At 37.9% G+C, this 18,283-nt stretch overlaps 2 protein-coding genes across 4 annotated transcripts in view; both read right to left on the minus strand.

Moving 5' to 3' along the window:
- Positions 1-5,028: 5,028 nt before the first annotated feature.
- Positions 5,029-12,590, minus strand: slc66a1 (solute carrier family 66 member 1; the record flags this gene model as incomplete). Its single annotated transcript, XM_079239128.1, has 7 exons — positions 5,029-5,649; positions 6,907-7,092; positions 8,997-9,089; positions 9,201-9,355; positions 9,654-9,741; positions 12,179-12,308; positions 12,400-12,590. The coding sequence occupies 7 exons, from the start codon at positions 12,588-12,590 to the stop codon at positions 5,554-5,556; spliced, it is 939 nt and encodes a 312-aa protein (XP_079095254.1). The 3' UTR covers positions 5,029-5,553.
- A 2,173-nt stretch (positions 12,591-14,763) lies between these two features.
- Positions 14,764-18,283, minus strand: part of trim33 (tripartite motif containing 33) — a 35,844-nt gene continuing 32,324 nt past the window's right edge. For 2 of the 3 annotated variants that reach the window (XM_079239193.1, XM_079239192.1), the window contains 2 exons: positions 17,928-17,978; positions 14,764-15,373 (listed from right to left, as the gene is read on the minus strand). In XM_079239193.1, coding sequence (XP_079095319.1) covers positions 15,155-15,373; positions 17,928-17,978 — 270 coding nt within the window. In that variant the 3' untranslated portion in view covers positions 14,764-15,154. The remainder of the gene's footprint in view (positions 15,374-17,927; positions 17,979-18,283) is intronic. The other variant, XM_079239191.1, reaches the window with a different exon arrangement.

Below are 18,283 nucleotides of genomic sequence, written 5' to 3' on the forward strand. Positions count from 1 at the left end.
CCAAATGTTATATTTTAAAGACCTTTTAAACTTCAATTGGGAAGTAGTTCAAATCAAACTCAGAGAAATCAAACTAAACTCTAGCTAATAAATCTGTAATGAAGCATGATCCCACTGTCATGGACAGATTAAGTTTGGAGCGATTTATCATCTGATTTATGAGGTTTGACTGGTTCTTCAATCATCCGCCATGTTATAAGCTCACGGGGAGAAAAATATATATTGTATTCATATGAAAAGGGAAGCCCATCCCATGGTGTCTGACATGTGACAAGAAGTAGGGAATCAAAGAAAAACACTTCATTTAACAGTGTTGTCTTTTTGTTTGGGTATAATGTGTCTTCATGCCAAAATCTAAGATTATAATCTCTAATTTAACTACAACTGGACTCCTCTGTAAATTCAAGATCAGATCGACTGATATTAAATAAGATTTGCAAGAATCTCACATTTCAGAGGAATTTTTGCAGGTAAATTCTGCAGCGGCTGTTGTCAAAGTATCATTTCTGCACCTGAAAAATAAAAGGCACATATTGCAAATATCTGCAAGAGAGATATTCCAAGAAAAAAAAAAAACAGAATAAAGCTAAATTTAGTCAGTAAACATATAGAAAAATGTTAGACCTTCCTGTTATGATCAGATTAGAATAACAAATTTTTGTGCTTAAAGATAAAGATAGGCCATTTTTCAAAGGTCAAAGGTCAAGTTTGTCAAGTGAACATTAAAAAGGGGTCACTTTCCATGTTCACATAGCTGAAATATGTTTGTGTCAAAGACAGTACTGTTTGGGTGTTCTAATATATATAAGAAGCAAACACTTTCCATGGGATCTCATATTTTATAGTTAGATTGGAGTTGATATAATCTTTCAGAGCTACAAAATGACTTTCACCCAGTGTAAAACATGGACTTATGGCCAAAAAATCCCTTACTAAGCGTTGTCCTCCTTCAGGGAGCAGAACTTATAAAGAAAACAGTTATTGTTGGACTTTAAAAGCATCTAAATGAATGCTGGTTACTTTTCAGATTAAGGTCTAAAAATAAAAGAACAGGACTAACAGCCCGAATCCTCATGAGGCCTTTAGTGACCATTGTTATTTCTAACCTCTATTTAAACAAAAATAAATCATACTGAGATCAAAGATCTTGCTTCCAAGAGTGTCCTGGCCAACACAATATCCTCACCAGTAATACACACTACATATACACACATTTTGCACATGCAAAACAATGAAACAATGTTTACATATAATTAAAGGTGAATGAGGATGTCCAAAAAAATAAAATAATGAAAAACAAGATGGATATCACCAGTTAGAAAGTGCAAAGGTAAAAGATGATTGATTACAAGAGGCAAATCTTATATCATCTGCCTATAAGTCACATAAAATTGGCTTAAATTTATTTAAAAACATCAGATTCTTTGGAACAAACATGAGGAATAAATCCAGAGTATTTATTTGATAACTTTTCACACTTCCTTGAAAAAGTTAGATGTGGAGGTAACAGACAAATAACAAGCTTGTAAACAAGAATACAACTGTGTCCAAGTCTGCAAGTTGACAAGGATGACCAGCACCGACATACAGGCGGTGGGGAGTAAGCCATATTAAGTCAGTTTTACAGTGTACGGAAAGATTTACCAGCATTTGCTTGCACGCACACACACACACACACACACACACACACACACACACACACACACACACAAAAGGGAAAAACACCAACAGCTTACTAGCATCTGAGTTCAGCAAAAAAGAAAAGATAAAACTAAAGAGAAGGTTTCAGACCAAGAGACGGTTTTAGACCACGCTGCTTAGTTCATTTTAAAATGAGAACCATTATAAAGCATCTTTTGAGCACCACGCATATGCTTGGACCAAAAACCAGGACAGACTCGTCACAGACCGATCATGACATCCTCTGAGCAACTCAGTCACATGAAAATGAAATAAAATCAGCTCTCTTTAAGATCCTTTTATAGGCACCCTTGTAAAAGTTAATTTGTCAAATCTGGTTCTCACTGAATTTCATGACATCCTAAACAAACTGTAAGCAAGAAGCAACTTTATAATGAGTGTTTCTATCAACTGCTTTCTGATATCCTGACTTACTGGTACATTATGATCTATACAGTATGGTGCAACATTAAAATATGTCTGACAGATTGCTGACAGAGTTTGGCAGGTTTCCAGTGCAAGAGTAGAGGTCGGTGATTATCATTTCTCTATGAAATGCAGTGTGTATCTTCTTAACATGTGTGGCAAGCAAGTCACAGTAACAATGAATCATCTGATGGTCTCTGACCTGTGATGAATGAAAGAAGAGGGAGAAGGCAGCAGCAATGACACTGTCTCAAAGTGATGGGGACAATATCTGAGAGCGTGCAAATGTCGCCATGGATCTTCTGGAGGTGTCACACTGTTGGACACATTGTTGAACGCAAGCCTAGCTATGAGTACTTGCCCCCATGGGAGATTAGATACATGAAGGCAAGATGAGGAGGGTGAAAGACTTTAAATGCAAATGCGCATCAAACTTAGTATCACAGAAATCTGAAATTTGAATGTATCTATACATACAGACTATATTATACATATATATATATATATACATATATATATATATATATATATATATATATATATATATATATATATATATATATATATATATATATACATACATACATACATACATACATACATACATACATACATACATACATACATACATATATATATATACATATATACACATATACATACATATACACATATGCATGTGTGTATATATATATATATATATATATATATATATATATATATAGAGAGAGAGAGAGAGAGAGAGAGAGAGAAAGAAAGAAAGAAAGAAAGAAAGCAGTTAAAACCTCACTTATGCACATGTACTAAAGGTGGGTGGCATTTTCCAACCCTGAAACTCATTCATCCGCGATCACTCACAGCTCAAACTTTGAGATTTATTCAACACATCATAAATCCTGTTGAGGATATCTTCTGCATGTGATCAGCTCTTGCTCTTATCAGGCAGCTGCTGGCTGGTAGCTGCAGCTCGATAACAACCGGTTCTGTTTACAGATACTCACAGGAAACCAGCGCTTACATTAAAATGGCCTCTGGATTTATTGAGTAAAGTCCATAGCTTATGTCTGGTTGGGAGGGGGGGTCGGGTGCATTTAGCTATCATGAGGAATGTAAATCTTCAAATTCTTACAAAAAGAATACACTTTTTTCTTTCTGTTAAGGATATTGTACTTTACATTTTACAGTTTTTCCCCATCGTGCTGGTTTAATGGAAATTTCATGCTGAAGTTAATATTTTACTGTACATTAAGCTCCTTGTAAACAACATCAGACTTGACTTTCTTACATCATATAAGCAAAATGGACTCTGAATAGTGCCTGTGACCTTAAATCAATTTAAAAAAAAAAAAAAAAAAAAAAAAAAAAGAGCAGAAAATCCCAGGCTACAGCTTATTTACTGCACTAATAAACCATTGAATCATAAAGTTCTCACACAAATCTTCTGAAAGCCCAGTTTCATGAAATAAGAGGCTGTGGACTCACCGCCGATGGTGGGAGCTTCTCTGCTGTGTAGTCAGAGTTTCAACGTTCTGTAGCTTTGTCTTTCACCTTTTTTCATGTTGACAGTAGCATGGCCTCTGTTCTCACACACACACACATACACACACACACAGAGTAAATAAAATCGTTCAAGTAAGATGTGTATTTTGGTAGAACATGCAGGATCGTGACCAAAGATCATCTGTTCCTGTAAGAAAAATAAAAACTAAGTTCAGAGAAGATTTGTTACGATGAAAAAACTGCAGAACAAACCTATGAAACAAAAACACAGAATAAATTACAATTAGACATTTCTCAAGTGTTTTGACATACGAGAACTTTTTTTGATCAAGCTGGTGATTTGAACTGGGAACCACAGACACACTCAGACCCCCCCCCCCGCCCCTTCCTTCTCTGCATGGAGGAACTGGAACCGTCTCATTAAGAAATTCCCAGCACAGTGTTTATAAACAGTCTCTTGTTGTGCGGTGATGGATGGATGCGCCCTATCACTGGCTCTTCCTGCTGACTGCTTAACCCGATTAACAAACTCTGTCTTTCTGCCACTGTTTCATAACCACACATACACACACATTCACACACTTACTGAAGTCTTGATACTTTCTGCACTATTTCCTCGGTGGGTGGGCCCTTACTGTTTTCAGTGTGCGTGACTGCGTTATTTTTAATAGTCAGTTGAAACTTGTGTATGTGTGGGTGTAATGAGGGGAGGTGGGTGCAACTGAGAGGCCAACGTGGCTGTTAATGAAGAAAAACAACGTGGCTGTCAAGGCCTCCCATGAGCAGGTCAAAAATAAGCCACTCGGGGGTGGATGTCACTGAAGGTGAGAGGGTCACAGGTCAACTTTTAAGGCCAAGCGCAGACCTTGGAAGAAGTTGGAAAGGAGCTCCCATGGGGTTTTTCTTCTTAACAGGATCACTTACAATTAAATGCTTAAAACAAAATAAGGTTAAACAGAAAAGACTCGGTAGGATTATCCCAAAAACCTCAAATCAAGACTTGACCCAAACTGAAAGGACTGGAGACATTTGTTTAATCTTTACAGTACACTGACCAAACACATACTTTTAACATTTCTCAGAGTACAAAATCAGCACTTCGCATCAAAATGTGCAAAACCGAGAAGAAGAAAAACGTGAATTAAACAAAGGTGCAAACATCTGTGCTAGGAGACGTAACTTATCACAAGTACAATCAAAATGGATCAAATTTCTGCATTTTAAAAAAGAAAATAAAATCATAAAGCCCCAAATAAAGAGCAACTAAACTGCACAAAAAAAAAGAAATTATACCAACATGCTTTCACTTTTTCTTTCTTTTTTTTTTTAAACCCCCCCCCCCCCTTTCTTTTTGGCACTTGGTGAGACTGTTAATTAAAAGTGACCAAATACAAACATATCACAGCATTTACTTGTCTGAACTCAGAAGAGAAAAGATTCCAGGTAGTGGAGGTAATCTGAAACACCATAAATGAGATCAGACAGAGCTGCATGCAGTGGTTAGCTAACCGTCCAAGTGTTTGGACATTTAAAAGCACCATTATAACTAAAATTACAAAACCAAACTAAAAAGACACCACCTCTTTGCGTGGTAAGGTCAAGTTTCTGGCATGTTTACATAGTTTGACATTGCACTGAGAGTTCAGGTTAAGAGTAGTGCCCAGAAAAGTCTGACAAGCAAAATTCTGAACTGTCCCTTTAAAATGTAAAACTAAGAGCACAAGAAATCACCAGAGTGAAGAATTTTATCTGCCGATGTGATACTGAAGATAAAAACACATTGTAAACATTGAAGAAGGCGAAGGCGTAATAAATAAAGCTACAAAATCAAACTAAAGATTACAGTTTTTCCTTCTTTTTTTTTTCATCCTGACATGCTGGAAATGCAATTTTGACTGGAGGGGAGTTTTTACTCCAATCCCACCAGTAGATTCTCAGTACGCTGGTTTAGCTCTCCATCAGAGGCGTCCTCTCGTCGTTTCTGATGTTCATGTTGACGTTCTGGGCCAGAGTCTTGCGGTAAATTAGGAACTGTACAGAGATCTGAGTCATAGAGTCAAGGAAGCCAGAGTCATTTAAACAGGCAAAATGTACTTTTTCCAAAACAAAACAAATTATGTGATGACAAGGGAGAAAGGTTCACAAAATGTAAATAGACATTACATAATAATAAAATGAACAGAAATGTTGATTCATCATTTTAAGCCTAGTGAATGTAATTGCTCAGAATGGAAACCGGCTGGAAAATGGATGATTATTCTTCCTGTTCATCTTTAATGCTTTTCAATGAATAATGATCCTGAGCTTTGGTCCAAATGGAGAAGATTCCTTACTAGTCAAAGCTGGAAAACTTAATAGATCAATTATCCTCACTGAAGTACTATGTTAACACACAGACATCTCCAGCGTTATCAGCTACGCTTGCTTCATTTTAGTTTGTTTTCTTTTAACTCCACAGGGGCTAAAAGATGATTTCAGCCCTTTGTCTGTTCCATCTTCAATGAGGTCTGAGGTTCAGGATAGACTGGGCAATTTAAAAGGGACTTACACTTGACCAAACCGGAGTCTTCGTACTGCCACAGTGAGCCTCCAATAAAAGCAGAAAATCTGCTAAAAATGTGTCCAAATGACACATTCCTGCTGTTTTAAGCATCATAGCTGTGAAACAATCAGAAATGAATTCTTCATGGTTCTGAATAAAATCTGTACTGCGCTCTCATCCAACCTTGGGCCCTTAAACTAAACATCTGAGCTTAAAAGCTACGTGTTTATTATTTTACATGGCGAAAGCTTGAATAGAAAATGAACAAGAATTGTATTTCTACGCTCACTGTGAAGATTTAGTCCAGAATTAGTTATTGTACATAAAAACACTGAAAGCTAAAGACTGGAGACAACTTGTCAGACCTGATCCAAGGACAGGGTGCTTTTTAAGCTCACTGATAAACATATTATAACTCATCTGTTGAGTCAACAGAAGTGGAAATAAACACCTCATGGTTTTCATACACACTTCAGAGAATTAAGCTGGTTAATACTTTGTGGCTTTTGCACAAAGGTGCTAGACTCAAAGTGGCCTCTTAGAGCCAGTAGAGTGCCACATACACCTGCATGTGTTTGGACTTTGGATATTAAATACTGATTCCATACACACACACACAAAGTCACAAGGCTTAAAGCCGTCTGATGAACAGTCCTCTCTTCTAGCTAAGCGTTGCCTAAAATGTTGCATGTACCTGAGATTACCAAGAGCTCTGAGGCACTGCCGAGGGCGCTTTGTTTATCGCTTTCAAAGGATACAATGAGGTCTAAGGAGAGGGTCCCCAGGCTGCCGATGAGCCACGGAAGGTGATGAACTAGGTAACTTTTCTCAGCCTGGCCCTGATCAGGGTTCTTCAGCAAGACACTCAGTCCATATGTAGTGTTTCCCAGGATGACAAGTGCAAACAGGAAGTAAGAAACCCCTTCTGTCGACTTCCTCTTGTACTGGGGGGGGGGGGGGTGAGAGAGACAACAGAAGAAGATGTGAAAAAGACAAAAATCATTTTTCAAAGAAATCGTTGGCTTTCACGGAGCTGCTCCATGTTTATCTAGACTTAAGGTGTGTCTAGACAGCAGAGGGAACATCACCGTCGGATTACAGTCAGTTACATTTTTACTTGCTCAGATTTCAGATCGCAGCACTGAATCTTGCTTGTTTCACTTTGCTAAACCCTTCTTTCGTTTCATCTTCTGAAGACATCAACTGCAGTAAAGCATTTACTGGTTTATCAAAGTCTTTGATTACTGTCTGGTCATCAAGCGATAGTGTTTTATGGGATTGAAGAAAAAACAAAAAGAAATCCTCCAAAGAATATTTACAACTCTAATAATGTCTGGAGTCTTTGATTAAAATCAATGACAGCACAGCTTGCAGGTTTTCTACAATGAGAGCTTAAAATAGAAAAAAAAAAAGGGGGGGGGGGGGTCTAGGATGAAATGTCACACAATGTAGAGACACTGTTGACCTGCAAAGCTAGGTACAGAGTTGGAGGAGCGATAAATGGTTCAGGCTGCAAAATAATAGAATAAAAGATTTGGTGGCTTTGTGACGACATCTTTCTACAAAATTCCCTCAGCAGACAGCAAAGAAATTAACTCTTATTTTACCACTTCATCAGAGTTTGACCTCTAAAAATACAGCCTGAAGGACACGGACTAGCTCAGCTGTGATGATGAACTGTGACAATTTGACAACAGAATATTTTTCTGGAGGACAACTCATACCACCATGATTAGACCGTTAACGTGCACACCGCCGCATTCAGACTAGCCAAACAAAAAGTTTAAGGTTTTCCCTCCCATTAAGCATGGTTAACCAGCTTCAGTGTTCAGCAACACTGTAACAGTATCTCAATAACAAGCTGTCACACTGACATCAACCCAGCACAGATATATTCTGTTTATTTAATCATCAAAGGAACTGTGTGCCAGCCGGTTCTGAAAAGGGTGAGTTTAAAGTTCTGAAAGTCAAAGGGGTTTGTGTCTCTGGTTTATTACATATTTATACCTTGGTGAGTGATAATATTAACGCCGTCTGGCATGCATTCGTTTTGTATATATATATATACACACACACACACACACACGTCGTTCAGCAAGTTAAATCACTGTAACGTCACTCTGTTACAGGCATCGCCATAGCAACGCCTTAATCAACTGATTCAGATCAGCTGGCTTTTGATACGTGAATGGCAGAAATGCGCTGTAGCTTGACAGCGGTTGTTTTGCATCAAAAGCACATCGAGGCCAACATAAAATAGTTCCTATACTTTAGCATATTTAGCAAGTTTAGTTTAAAAAAAAAAAAAAAGATTTGTTATAAAATGTTTACTGTGTGGGACCATGGTATAAGCAGATTAAACAACATAACACCAGAACACCACAGAAATTCTGCCTGATTCTTATACCTGAGAGGCTCTGAGTCTCTGAAATGCTCCTTTATACCCAGTCATGTTACTGGCCTGTTGCCCATTAACCTCATTAGTTGTCAAAAGCTCCTTCACTTGTTTTTCCATTGGTGCCAGTTGCTTTTCCACATGTTTGTTGTCCCTGTTCCAACTTTATGAAGTGTTGCTGCCATCAAATCTAAAAAAAAAAGTCTATATTTTTCCACGAAATGATCTAATCTCTCAGTTTGAACATCCGATACGTTGTTTACAATACTAGCTCCAATGATCATTTTATCCATTTAGCATGTGGATTGATAAGGGATGTCTACCACCTATAGAGCACAGCAAATTATGATTATTTTAATATTATCATTATTAACCTTATTTAACCAGAAAAGTCAGATAAAACAAGACAAACATTTGTCACATGTGTAGCAGAGCCTACTCTGTCAGACTTACATTAGTGTACATCTGCGGGAGTCTGGAGCAGAGGTACAGCACTGATGACACTGACCCAATGGAGAAACCAATAATCTCTTTTGGGGTAAAAGCCTAAAGTGACAGAGAGGTAAAAAGATTAAATCAGCCAAAACAATCCTACATAACCAGTCCACTTCACTTCCTTTACTGAGATCAATACCTTTACAAATACACTGGCCTCACCTGAATGGAGCTGGTCTCAGTGGTTGAGAGCAAAGATCGACTTGTGAACCCAGAGGAAATTATTTCAGGTGAGGGGGCTCCATCTGGGAAGCTGGTGAGGCTTACAGTGAGGCCCAGAATACAGGAAATACCCACCACATTCAAAACCCTCCTGCCTGTTGGAGAGACAACTCGGTTCATTATCAATAGAAAATCATCTCAACACATTCCATCAGACAAAGTCTACCATGTCAAAGGTCCCCAGTAAGGGAACAAGCTCTCTGGCATCATTAAGTCATGTGAGGATCATTACAGGGCATGCAGTCTGGACTAACGGAAGATCACCTTTCCTCAGTACTGATATGAAGCGCTTATTCATTATCAGAAAGTCATCTAAAGAAATAAACAGTACTTCAGATGCAACTAAGTAGCCTGGTGGGATAAAAAATGAGCAAAACAAAACAAAACACTCACTGTCAGCCACTCTGTTCCTGATCTTGTAGTACATGTACATGGCCAGCATCAACAGGTCAGCTAGCACGTAATAAACTGCCGTGTATATCTGGATGACAAAGAGAAACACAGAGAAAGTCAGTGTTAAAAAAAAATATTGATTTTTCTTCACACAGACCAATTCATTGACATCAAGCTAGAATAATAAAAAACAACAAAAACTCATGTTTGCCTGTTATGATAAAACAGTTTGTATATAAAGATGATCAGTGACAATCTGATCAATAACCCGGACCAGTTGTAACATAATGAATAATGAACTGGCAGATGGGAAGTATGAAGAAAGGCTCTTGAGCATGAGTTAGGCAGAAATGTAGAGGCTCGGTACGGGCTTGTATCAGTCTCCAGAAATCACGTGAAATCACCAGTGGTTCCAGTGCTGGTTTGGGGCGGGAGTCACTTCTATAACCAAGTTTGGTTCTTCACAAGAGTCACCACAAAGCCACATTATTAAATCAGTTCAAACTCTAGTTTATTTGAGAAAAAAAAAAAAAAAAAAGAAAAGAAAAAAGATTCAGCGTTTGATTCGGGTTCTCAAAAAATGAGAATCTAAGTTAAACAAAAAATTTCTTCTCAATGAAATGAAAGCCAATATAAATGCGGTTTATCCACACCGTTTCTTAGGAGTGATCGATGACAGCTGACTTTTAGAAGTAGATGTTTATGAGCGCACAGAGTAGCATTTGCACATGCAACAAAAGACAAACCATTAAACAGGAGGAATATGAAAGAGGAACAATCACCTTATATTCTTCCACTATATGTATGATTTCAGGTTAAAGTTCAATTTTTATTGTTCTCTCTTCAACACTCACTAAATTCTACCATGACTTGATTTGTAAAAATAAAATCTGTATATTTTACTTGTAACTGCTAAGTTACAATAACTTAAGTCAGAGATGTCGAAGTCTGATCGTGGCTGTTTTGCAGGGTTTAGACGTTTCCCTGCTATGCCTGATTCAAATCAGCTGGATGAAACAGCTGGTTCTGCCCAATGACCCGATGATTTCAGTCAGACGTGGTGAAGCAGGGAAAACATCCAAAACCTGCAAGAAAGTGGCATTCGAGCAGCAGAGTTTGACACTCCTGACTGGGTCATTCTTTACTCTGATGCCAGCATGGGACCTTTTTCATAACCGAATCTAGTGTTTGGTGACTGAAAGCCTTGTCCACACGTAGCAGGGTATCTCACAAAATGAAGATATTTTTCTCCGATTTGGCCTGTCATCCACACAAAAACACAGATTCATGCAATCAAAAAACTGTGTTTTAAAAACCTTCCGAACTAAGTGAAGATTTGCAAATCCTCTGTTTGCACGTCTGCATGTGGACACATAAAACTAGGGTTTTAGGCTTTGAAACATCACTCTGTGTGACAAAAAAATACCATGATGTCCCACGTGTGACTTTTGTTTTCAGCTGTATGGACGTCCTCAAAACTGTGTTACCGTTATCCATTGTCCAGATGCTTTGTTTGTTTTTACACTGCTGTCAGTACCGCGCCACAAAGGCGAAAGACGAGATTAAGGACAGTTATTTTCCACCAACTAACCATATCATGTTCGAGGCATATTTAAATTTTTGCAGAAGCGACGTTGTGAGATGGAAGATTATTCTGATTGGATTGGATTAGGGGCACTACTGCCACCTAAAGGTTTGATATTTTTATGAATATGCTTTACAACATGTTTATGCAGATTGGTGTGGATGTATTTGATTTGAAAAACAAGGTTGTGTAGACTCATATTTAGCTTTACAAAAACCCAGCTGTGTGTGTGCATGGTCTGAAATAGAAAAAAATGAGAAAAATAAATCAGTCCTGCAGTCACTTTGGTGGGAAGAAAAATTTAAATAAAAGATAAAACAATAGCAACTGAAGCATGAATCCCAATATTTAACTAATGTTTGGGTTGTAAGTGTAATGTTTTTAACCTTTCTCATCAGTCCAACAGAAATGGGTGCAACAAATTTTGAAATAAAGGGGTAAAAAAACACACAAACAAAAAGATAAAATGAAAATCAAGACAGGATTAAAACACCTTACATGCTGATCTTCCTGACCATATTTGAGTCATTTATCCAATGCTAAATGGATATATATTCCTGTATCGTGGAATTTTTAATTGTTGGTGAAGGTGAACAAAATGATGCAACCAACTATAATGTGCTCCATCTCTGTGTGCAACTTTTTTTTTATTTCAAGCCATTAATGACTTAATAAAGTTCAATGCTTTATTTGAACCTTCAATCGATCAAATAGAAAAAACTGTTACTGGCTGAACAAATGCTAAACCTAATGCGAGGTACTGAACAACTAATTAACATAAAACATTTGTGCATTACATGAAATAGAAATGCAAGCACATGACCATAAGCGGCATCATTCTTTTGAACTGAAAAGTTCTTAGTCAGCAAGAGATGACTTAAAACTTTCAAAACTTAACTTTCCAACACAAAGACTGCATCACAATTTCTTTATACATCACCTGAAGCGGAAGCTGGTCTGCCAAAAAGGACCCAACCAGATTGCAGGAGTCCCCTCCCAACCACAGCAGCAAAAACCAAATAGAGAGAGCACTGTCCATGTTCCCTTTTCTACATGAGCTGTAGTATTGTCTGCATTCAGAGAGAACAGACACAATTCTAACACTCAACCAAAACATCTATAAGTAGATTAAAAATTAAAATGCAAACACAAAACACTCACGGTAGTGACGACACCATGAAACACAGGATAGACAGAAGGCCTATGTAGATGCTGGCCATGTCCCTCCCATCCTGGGCACATTCCCCAAGCCCTTCCCAAACCCATTTGGATCCATTAGGACACAAGGAGGTAAAGTTTCCTGCAGTGGTCCATCCAAAGGTGCTCCTTGTGAGGACTCCGTTAGTCCACATATTCTGCTGGTGGAGACAGGCTAAATTAGTTCCTCATTATGCTGTTAATAAGACCTTCATATCAAAGTTTTTGTTTTGTTTCAGCCAATCAAAGGCTAAACTAAAAACATTACAAATCCTCAGTTTTCACTGATACAAACCAGTTAATAAATTATGATTACATTTTCATTAAAAAATTAATATTAAGTTCAATATTGTCCAAGTGTGTCAACCATATGGTGGAAATGGGTCATTTTAAGCACTCCGTCGCTCACTTAAAAACAGCCGGTTAAGCATCAATATAAGCATCACATATGGACAAAAAATATTGAAATAAGTCGTATTTTCAGATAAAGTTATCGCCAACGGGTTCAAAGGTTGATGAAAGTCTAAAATCTAAATAAAAACAACGCGTCTAGAGACGCAGCCTGTTGTTGATCCACTGGTCAGATCAACACAGGAAAGAAACTATGTGCAGTTGCTTTCATACATTATACAGATAAGAAACAATAACTGCACACTTAATTTAAAAAAACAAAAAACAAAAAAAAGAATAAACAAAAAAATATTTTTTTTAATGTGCTAAATAACTTGTTAGCCACTTAGCAGGTTAGCAACATCAACTACTGACTAATCAATTTACTGTCGCACGTTTGTCGTTTTTCGACAGAAACCATCTACAAAGCAATCCACTTAAAAATGAATAAAACATCGCGTTTATCTTGCCTGTGTAGCCGCTGACAGGGCGATAGAGTCCTGGACAGAGCAACAACCTCCCGCAGACTGGGACAAACACGGAAGCAGGTAATAAACAAGCGAGGCGGAAGACTCCGAGCTGATTGGTCGATTCCGTGAAACGTCACTTACCGCGTCATGTGACTTGAGGTCCATGAGGCGAAAAACAACAACCCACATCCGCTCTCAAATGTGAGCATTTTTATGAGACCCTGGACCAAATTATTTTACTTTTAATCAATCAAATTGCATTCTGTAAACAATCGCCTTTCTTCTCTTATTCATTAACATATCAGTGTCGTGACTGTTTACTGTAAAGCTGTGGAACAAGTTAATGTTTTCATGTTAATCTTATGTATGACGAACGTATATTTCACATACCCCCATCACATATCAACAAAGCCTGTTAAAGTGTATTATTCCCCCCCGGCATGGTAATTTACTAATTAGTCCTGAGCCGTCATAAGTTGTGACCTCGTACGTCCTTCTAACTTTGCACTGTAGAATACAGTTGTGAAAAACAAACCTGTATGATCAGATTCATTAATCTGTTCAGGTGTGAAACCAGTCGGAGCAGTAAATACTCCAACTCCCATTTTATTTACAGTGTAGTTTTCTGTCATATGTAGAGAAAAATTGCGCTTTCATATGACAAGTAGTCATATGAAACTTTTCCCTCTACAAGACGTCAGACATGTATAATTCAGTCACGAGACAAACCTACCTTAGAAAGACCTTTAATCCGGCGTCAGACGCTGAATCAGGGTGGGAAAACTCATTCACTTGCTAGTTTCAAAATATCGGAAACGATGCAAAATCTGTCAGCTGATACCCTGTCAGACTGACGACTCAGCACCTAACTTTACAGACGTCAACTCGTGCAGTTTTATGTCCACATTGCATTAAATTCCCTAAAACAAGCTTGACTGACACTTTTTATCTGAACAAACTTGCCCTCATGTTAACATTGACCCATTTTTGCCCACCTGGACCACTTTCTGAGATATCCAGTGTTCGGTTTCTTTGAAACCTTTTACTTTCAGACCTGGATAACATTTGCTGGTTGTTGTAAACCTGATTAATTATGCAACAACAGCTTATTCCTGTTTATGTACCAATTTACAGGTGACCTTGTTGATGTCCTCCGGAGAATTCTGGATTACTGACATGTTTCCACAAGGAAAATTTACTTAACATTTTAATGTGTTTGTCATTGAGAAGTATATCCCACATAAAACTATGTGTAAATTAAACCAGAATCCTCCTAATATTTTGTAGTTAACTTTGAATCTATGTAAGCCCAAACTACCACAAACAAATTTACTATGAAATATTTCCAGAACATATTTTTTTATTGATGACGCACCAAAACATCTATACTGTAGGAATACCTTCAGAGGATTAAACTCTCTTATTCATATATCATATCCACAAAGTTAAACAAATACTTGGTAGACTCCATGTCAAAGTATAGATATAATACATCAAACAGAACAGGGGCTTTAAACGTTTTATAAAGCAATTGTCACAACAAATCTACAAATGCAAATGGATGATAGAAAACAAAGAACCAATTGCCAACTACTGGGAAAAAAAATCCTACTTCAAAATCTGTACAAGTTGAGTGTCCATGAAATGCAGAGAGAATGCAGTTCGTTCATCTTCCAGTCCTTAAGAGTTTTCAGAAAAGCCTACGTTGACAGTTCTTGAAAAGGCAACAATGAGCTATAAGAGTTTGTATAGAAACCCTCTTCTTGTTTGTTGCTTCCAAAGAAAGGTAAGTGTGGTACAGGAGGAAAACAGTTTCTCCATCTTTTTTTTAGTCCTCTTGTTTCCGTTGATGGTTGTTCTTACTTGATGTGAACAACTTTTTCATCCGTTTTCAAGCGTTTGCGCCTGGGCTGTATGAAGTCGTCCTCGGAGTCGTCTGTGTCATTCCCCTGATCCTTCTCCTCCGGAGACTCGGGTTCTGGTGTTTCGGGGAAGATTTGGCCTGGGAACATCTCCTGTAACTTCTCCTCAAAGTACAGGCTCACTGCCTTGCCAGATATCGCCATCTCTGATCCCACCTGCCAGAGGAGGAACAGGAGGAAGATGTCGAAGAATAAGGGTGTAAGGAAAAAGGTGAGAGTACCATTTAATGGGAAGAATGATGGGTTGAGGCAGGGAGAAGGAAGAGGAGAATGAGGAGACAAATTAGATTTGGTTAAGACTCCTGGTGGCAGGGAGGCCGCAGCTCAACCATGCTGTACAGAGCAGGGATATCCTGCCTTCCTGTCCCACTGTGGCTCCATGAAGCATTTTTTTCTACAATCAAGTGTCATGAAGGTCATCTTCAAAGATTTTCACCAAATCCAGCAGATGATGACAAACAGTTTAAAACCTTTATCTGAATTTATCAAGATTGCTATAGTCCTTTCATGTCAACACGTTTGTGCTGACATGCAAAGCAATTCTGCATGTTAAGAAGTCGTAAAGCCAAATCAGCATCCATCAAACCAAAACTTGTCCTCGCTGACCAGACCCTGTAATGATTTCAGATTGACACTGTTTATTCTGCTCGCTTTACAGCTAAGTACCTCCAAGTAACACCTGAAAGATGAAAGAAATCCGGCAGCCTTTAAGGTCGTTTATGAGAATTAAACTCAATTATCCCAGAAAACCTTGAACATAAAGTAAAATGTAGATTTATATTTAATTTCTTCCAAAATTCTCATTGTTTGAAGCTAATAGTCTGAGGAACTGAGCTTCTCTGCTACTGACCTGCTTTAGACAGGGGGTCATCAAAAAGTGGTTTCATTGTTATGACACGTTAAAAGCAAATTCCCCTTAAAGGTGCAGTGGAAAAAGTCACAAGACCGATATTTGGCTCTGATCTGAAATCAATTAGTGCAAAAATTTAAAATTCAGAAAAATATGATTAAAAATTTTTAAAATCATATGATCAAATAAAAATATTTGTGCATTTAAAACTTTCACATTTTTATCAGATTTTATTCCATCCGTCTATACAGCATATCAAACTCCTGATAACTCCAGAAACACTGCTCTGAATCGCCAATCCCACATTGAAAGTTGTTTCTTCCTTCGGGTTTGTTGCATACGAAGTCTTACACACTTGTTTCTGAAACGTCAGTATGTCTTCATAGAAATGCTGAGTCATGTTTTTCTAACCTCTTCATACATTCTGACATGTTATCAAGGCAAAAAGTGATTTTAAAAAGGAGAGGTTTGAACATAGCTTGTCTGTGTGGAGTTTGCATGTTCTCCCCACATATGCACTGGTTCTCTCCTCCCACCCACAAGAGGATATTTATTAGGTTCATTGCTATGGTTAATCAATCACTTATCACATGTAAGTTGCTTTGGATAAAAACGTCTGCCAAATGGCTGTGAAATTTAAACATGTAAAAGACTTTCACTGACTGATGTGACTTGCTGTTCTTTTAGCAACCATGTTGGAAGACACTTCCTGTGACAGTATAAATAAAGTCCCTGTCTCGTAAAGGTCAGGTTATTGGTGTGCAGAGAGCAGATAAGTGAAGAGATTATTGAAATGACTAAAACAAGGTTAAGCACAGTGTAATGTTTTAACACCTGGAAGGACAGCGAACCATTTCTATTAAGAAAAACCATTAAGAAGAAAATTCTTCTCATAGACAGCATCAAATCATCGAGCTCAGCAATCTTTCATAGCTGAACATTTTCACACTCAATCAGGAGATGACCTCAGAGAGGTGTAAAGGCTGGACTCTGGAGTGATGAATAAGGATGGTTTCGTCGAATAGGTTTACATTCACCTTGATCCTGATTCTGATCTGACCAACTTTCTTTTAGATGGGTCCCAGTTGAGAAACATTACATACCTAAAATCTGAATTCAATTTACTGCCTGAATAACCTGCACGAGCAGGTTTTTATACCAACGTTTCTTTTCCCCTGGTGCCACACATAGATTTCCTAGACTACAATGCCAGGATTCATCGGGTTCAAATGATGAAATTGTGGTTCAGAGAGGATGAGACGACATTTCCATACACGGATAAGCCACAAGTCCAGGTCTTAACTTCACTAAAAATGTTCAGAATTTGCTGTGGCTTGGCTAAAATGGCTGCAACTCAGGAGAGAAATTAACATGACCCTTCTTAAACTTACTGAAAAAGCCTCATGGTGAGTCTGTGCTGTAATCAAAGATAAAGCCGATCTGACAGAATATTAAAAGGATATCTTTGTTTTGCTCACACAGTGCATTTTCATGACCCAGCGGTCTCATCTTACACTCATCTTCATTATTATATCAAGTTACCAAACCTGAAAGTGAAAACAAGTGGAGGCGAAATAGAAACAGCATACCTTTGTGCTTTCAAAATCACAGAAAAGAAAAATGTATTTTACAGGACTTCATTTATAGTTTTTTAAGCCCCTCAGACACCTTGTTACCTACTCCATCACCTCACTGGCAGGCAGTATGAGCAGCAGTCGTCTTTATGCAGTTTACATAGTTCAAATCTGCATCACTGCCAATGTTGGCAACTCATGCTTTTTGCTAGGAAGTGTAAAAAACATTTCTTGGAGTCTCAGTGGGAGGGTACAGGACATCTTTGCTCTTTTGGAAACGGCTTACCTGCGTATTAATCTCTTTCTCCTCATCATAAACCTGGATTATTCGAGACATCTAAAAAGGGGCAATAACATTACAACAAAGAAAGTGAAGCAGCAGGGGGGAAGAGAAGAGTTTACAGCACAGGCAGGTTAAATGATAACAGATAAGAAATCTGTTTTTTTTTTTTTTTTACTGTGCTAAAACATGGAGGTGTGAATCACCAAGTCAGTGCAGAAATTTACAGCAAGCAAAGATCACAAGTATTATTTCATTTGTATGTGTATTTTTTAAAGGTTAGCTCCTACAAGACTGATTTTAAAGTAAATTCTATAAAATATATTAACTAGTGTCACAGCACAAGTTGTCCTGAAGAACAA

Source organism: Telmatherina bonti (assembly GCF_933228915.1).
Source record: "Telmatherina bonti genome assembly, chromosome: 4".
Lineage (NCBI taxonomy): Eukaryota > Metazoa > Chordata > Actinopteri > Atheriniformes > Telmatherinidae > Telmatherina > Telmatherina bonti.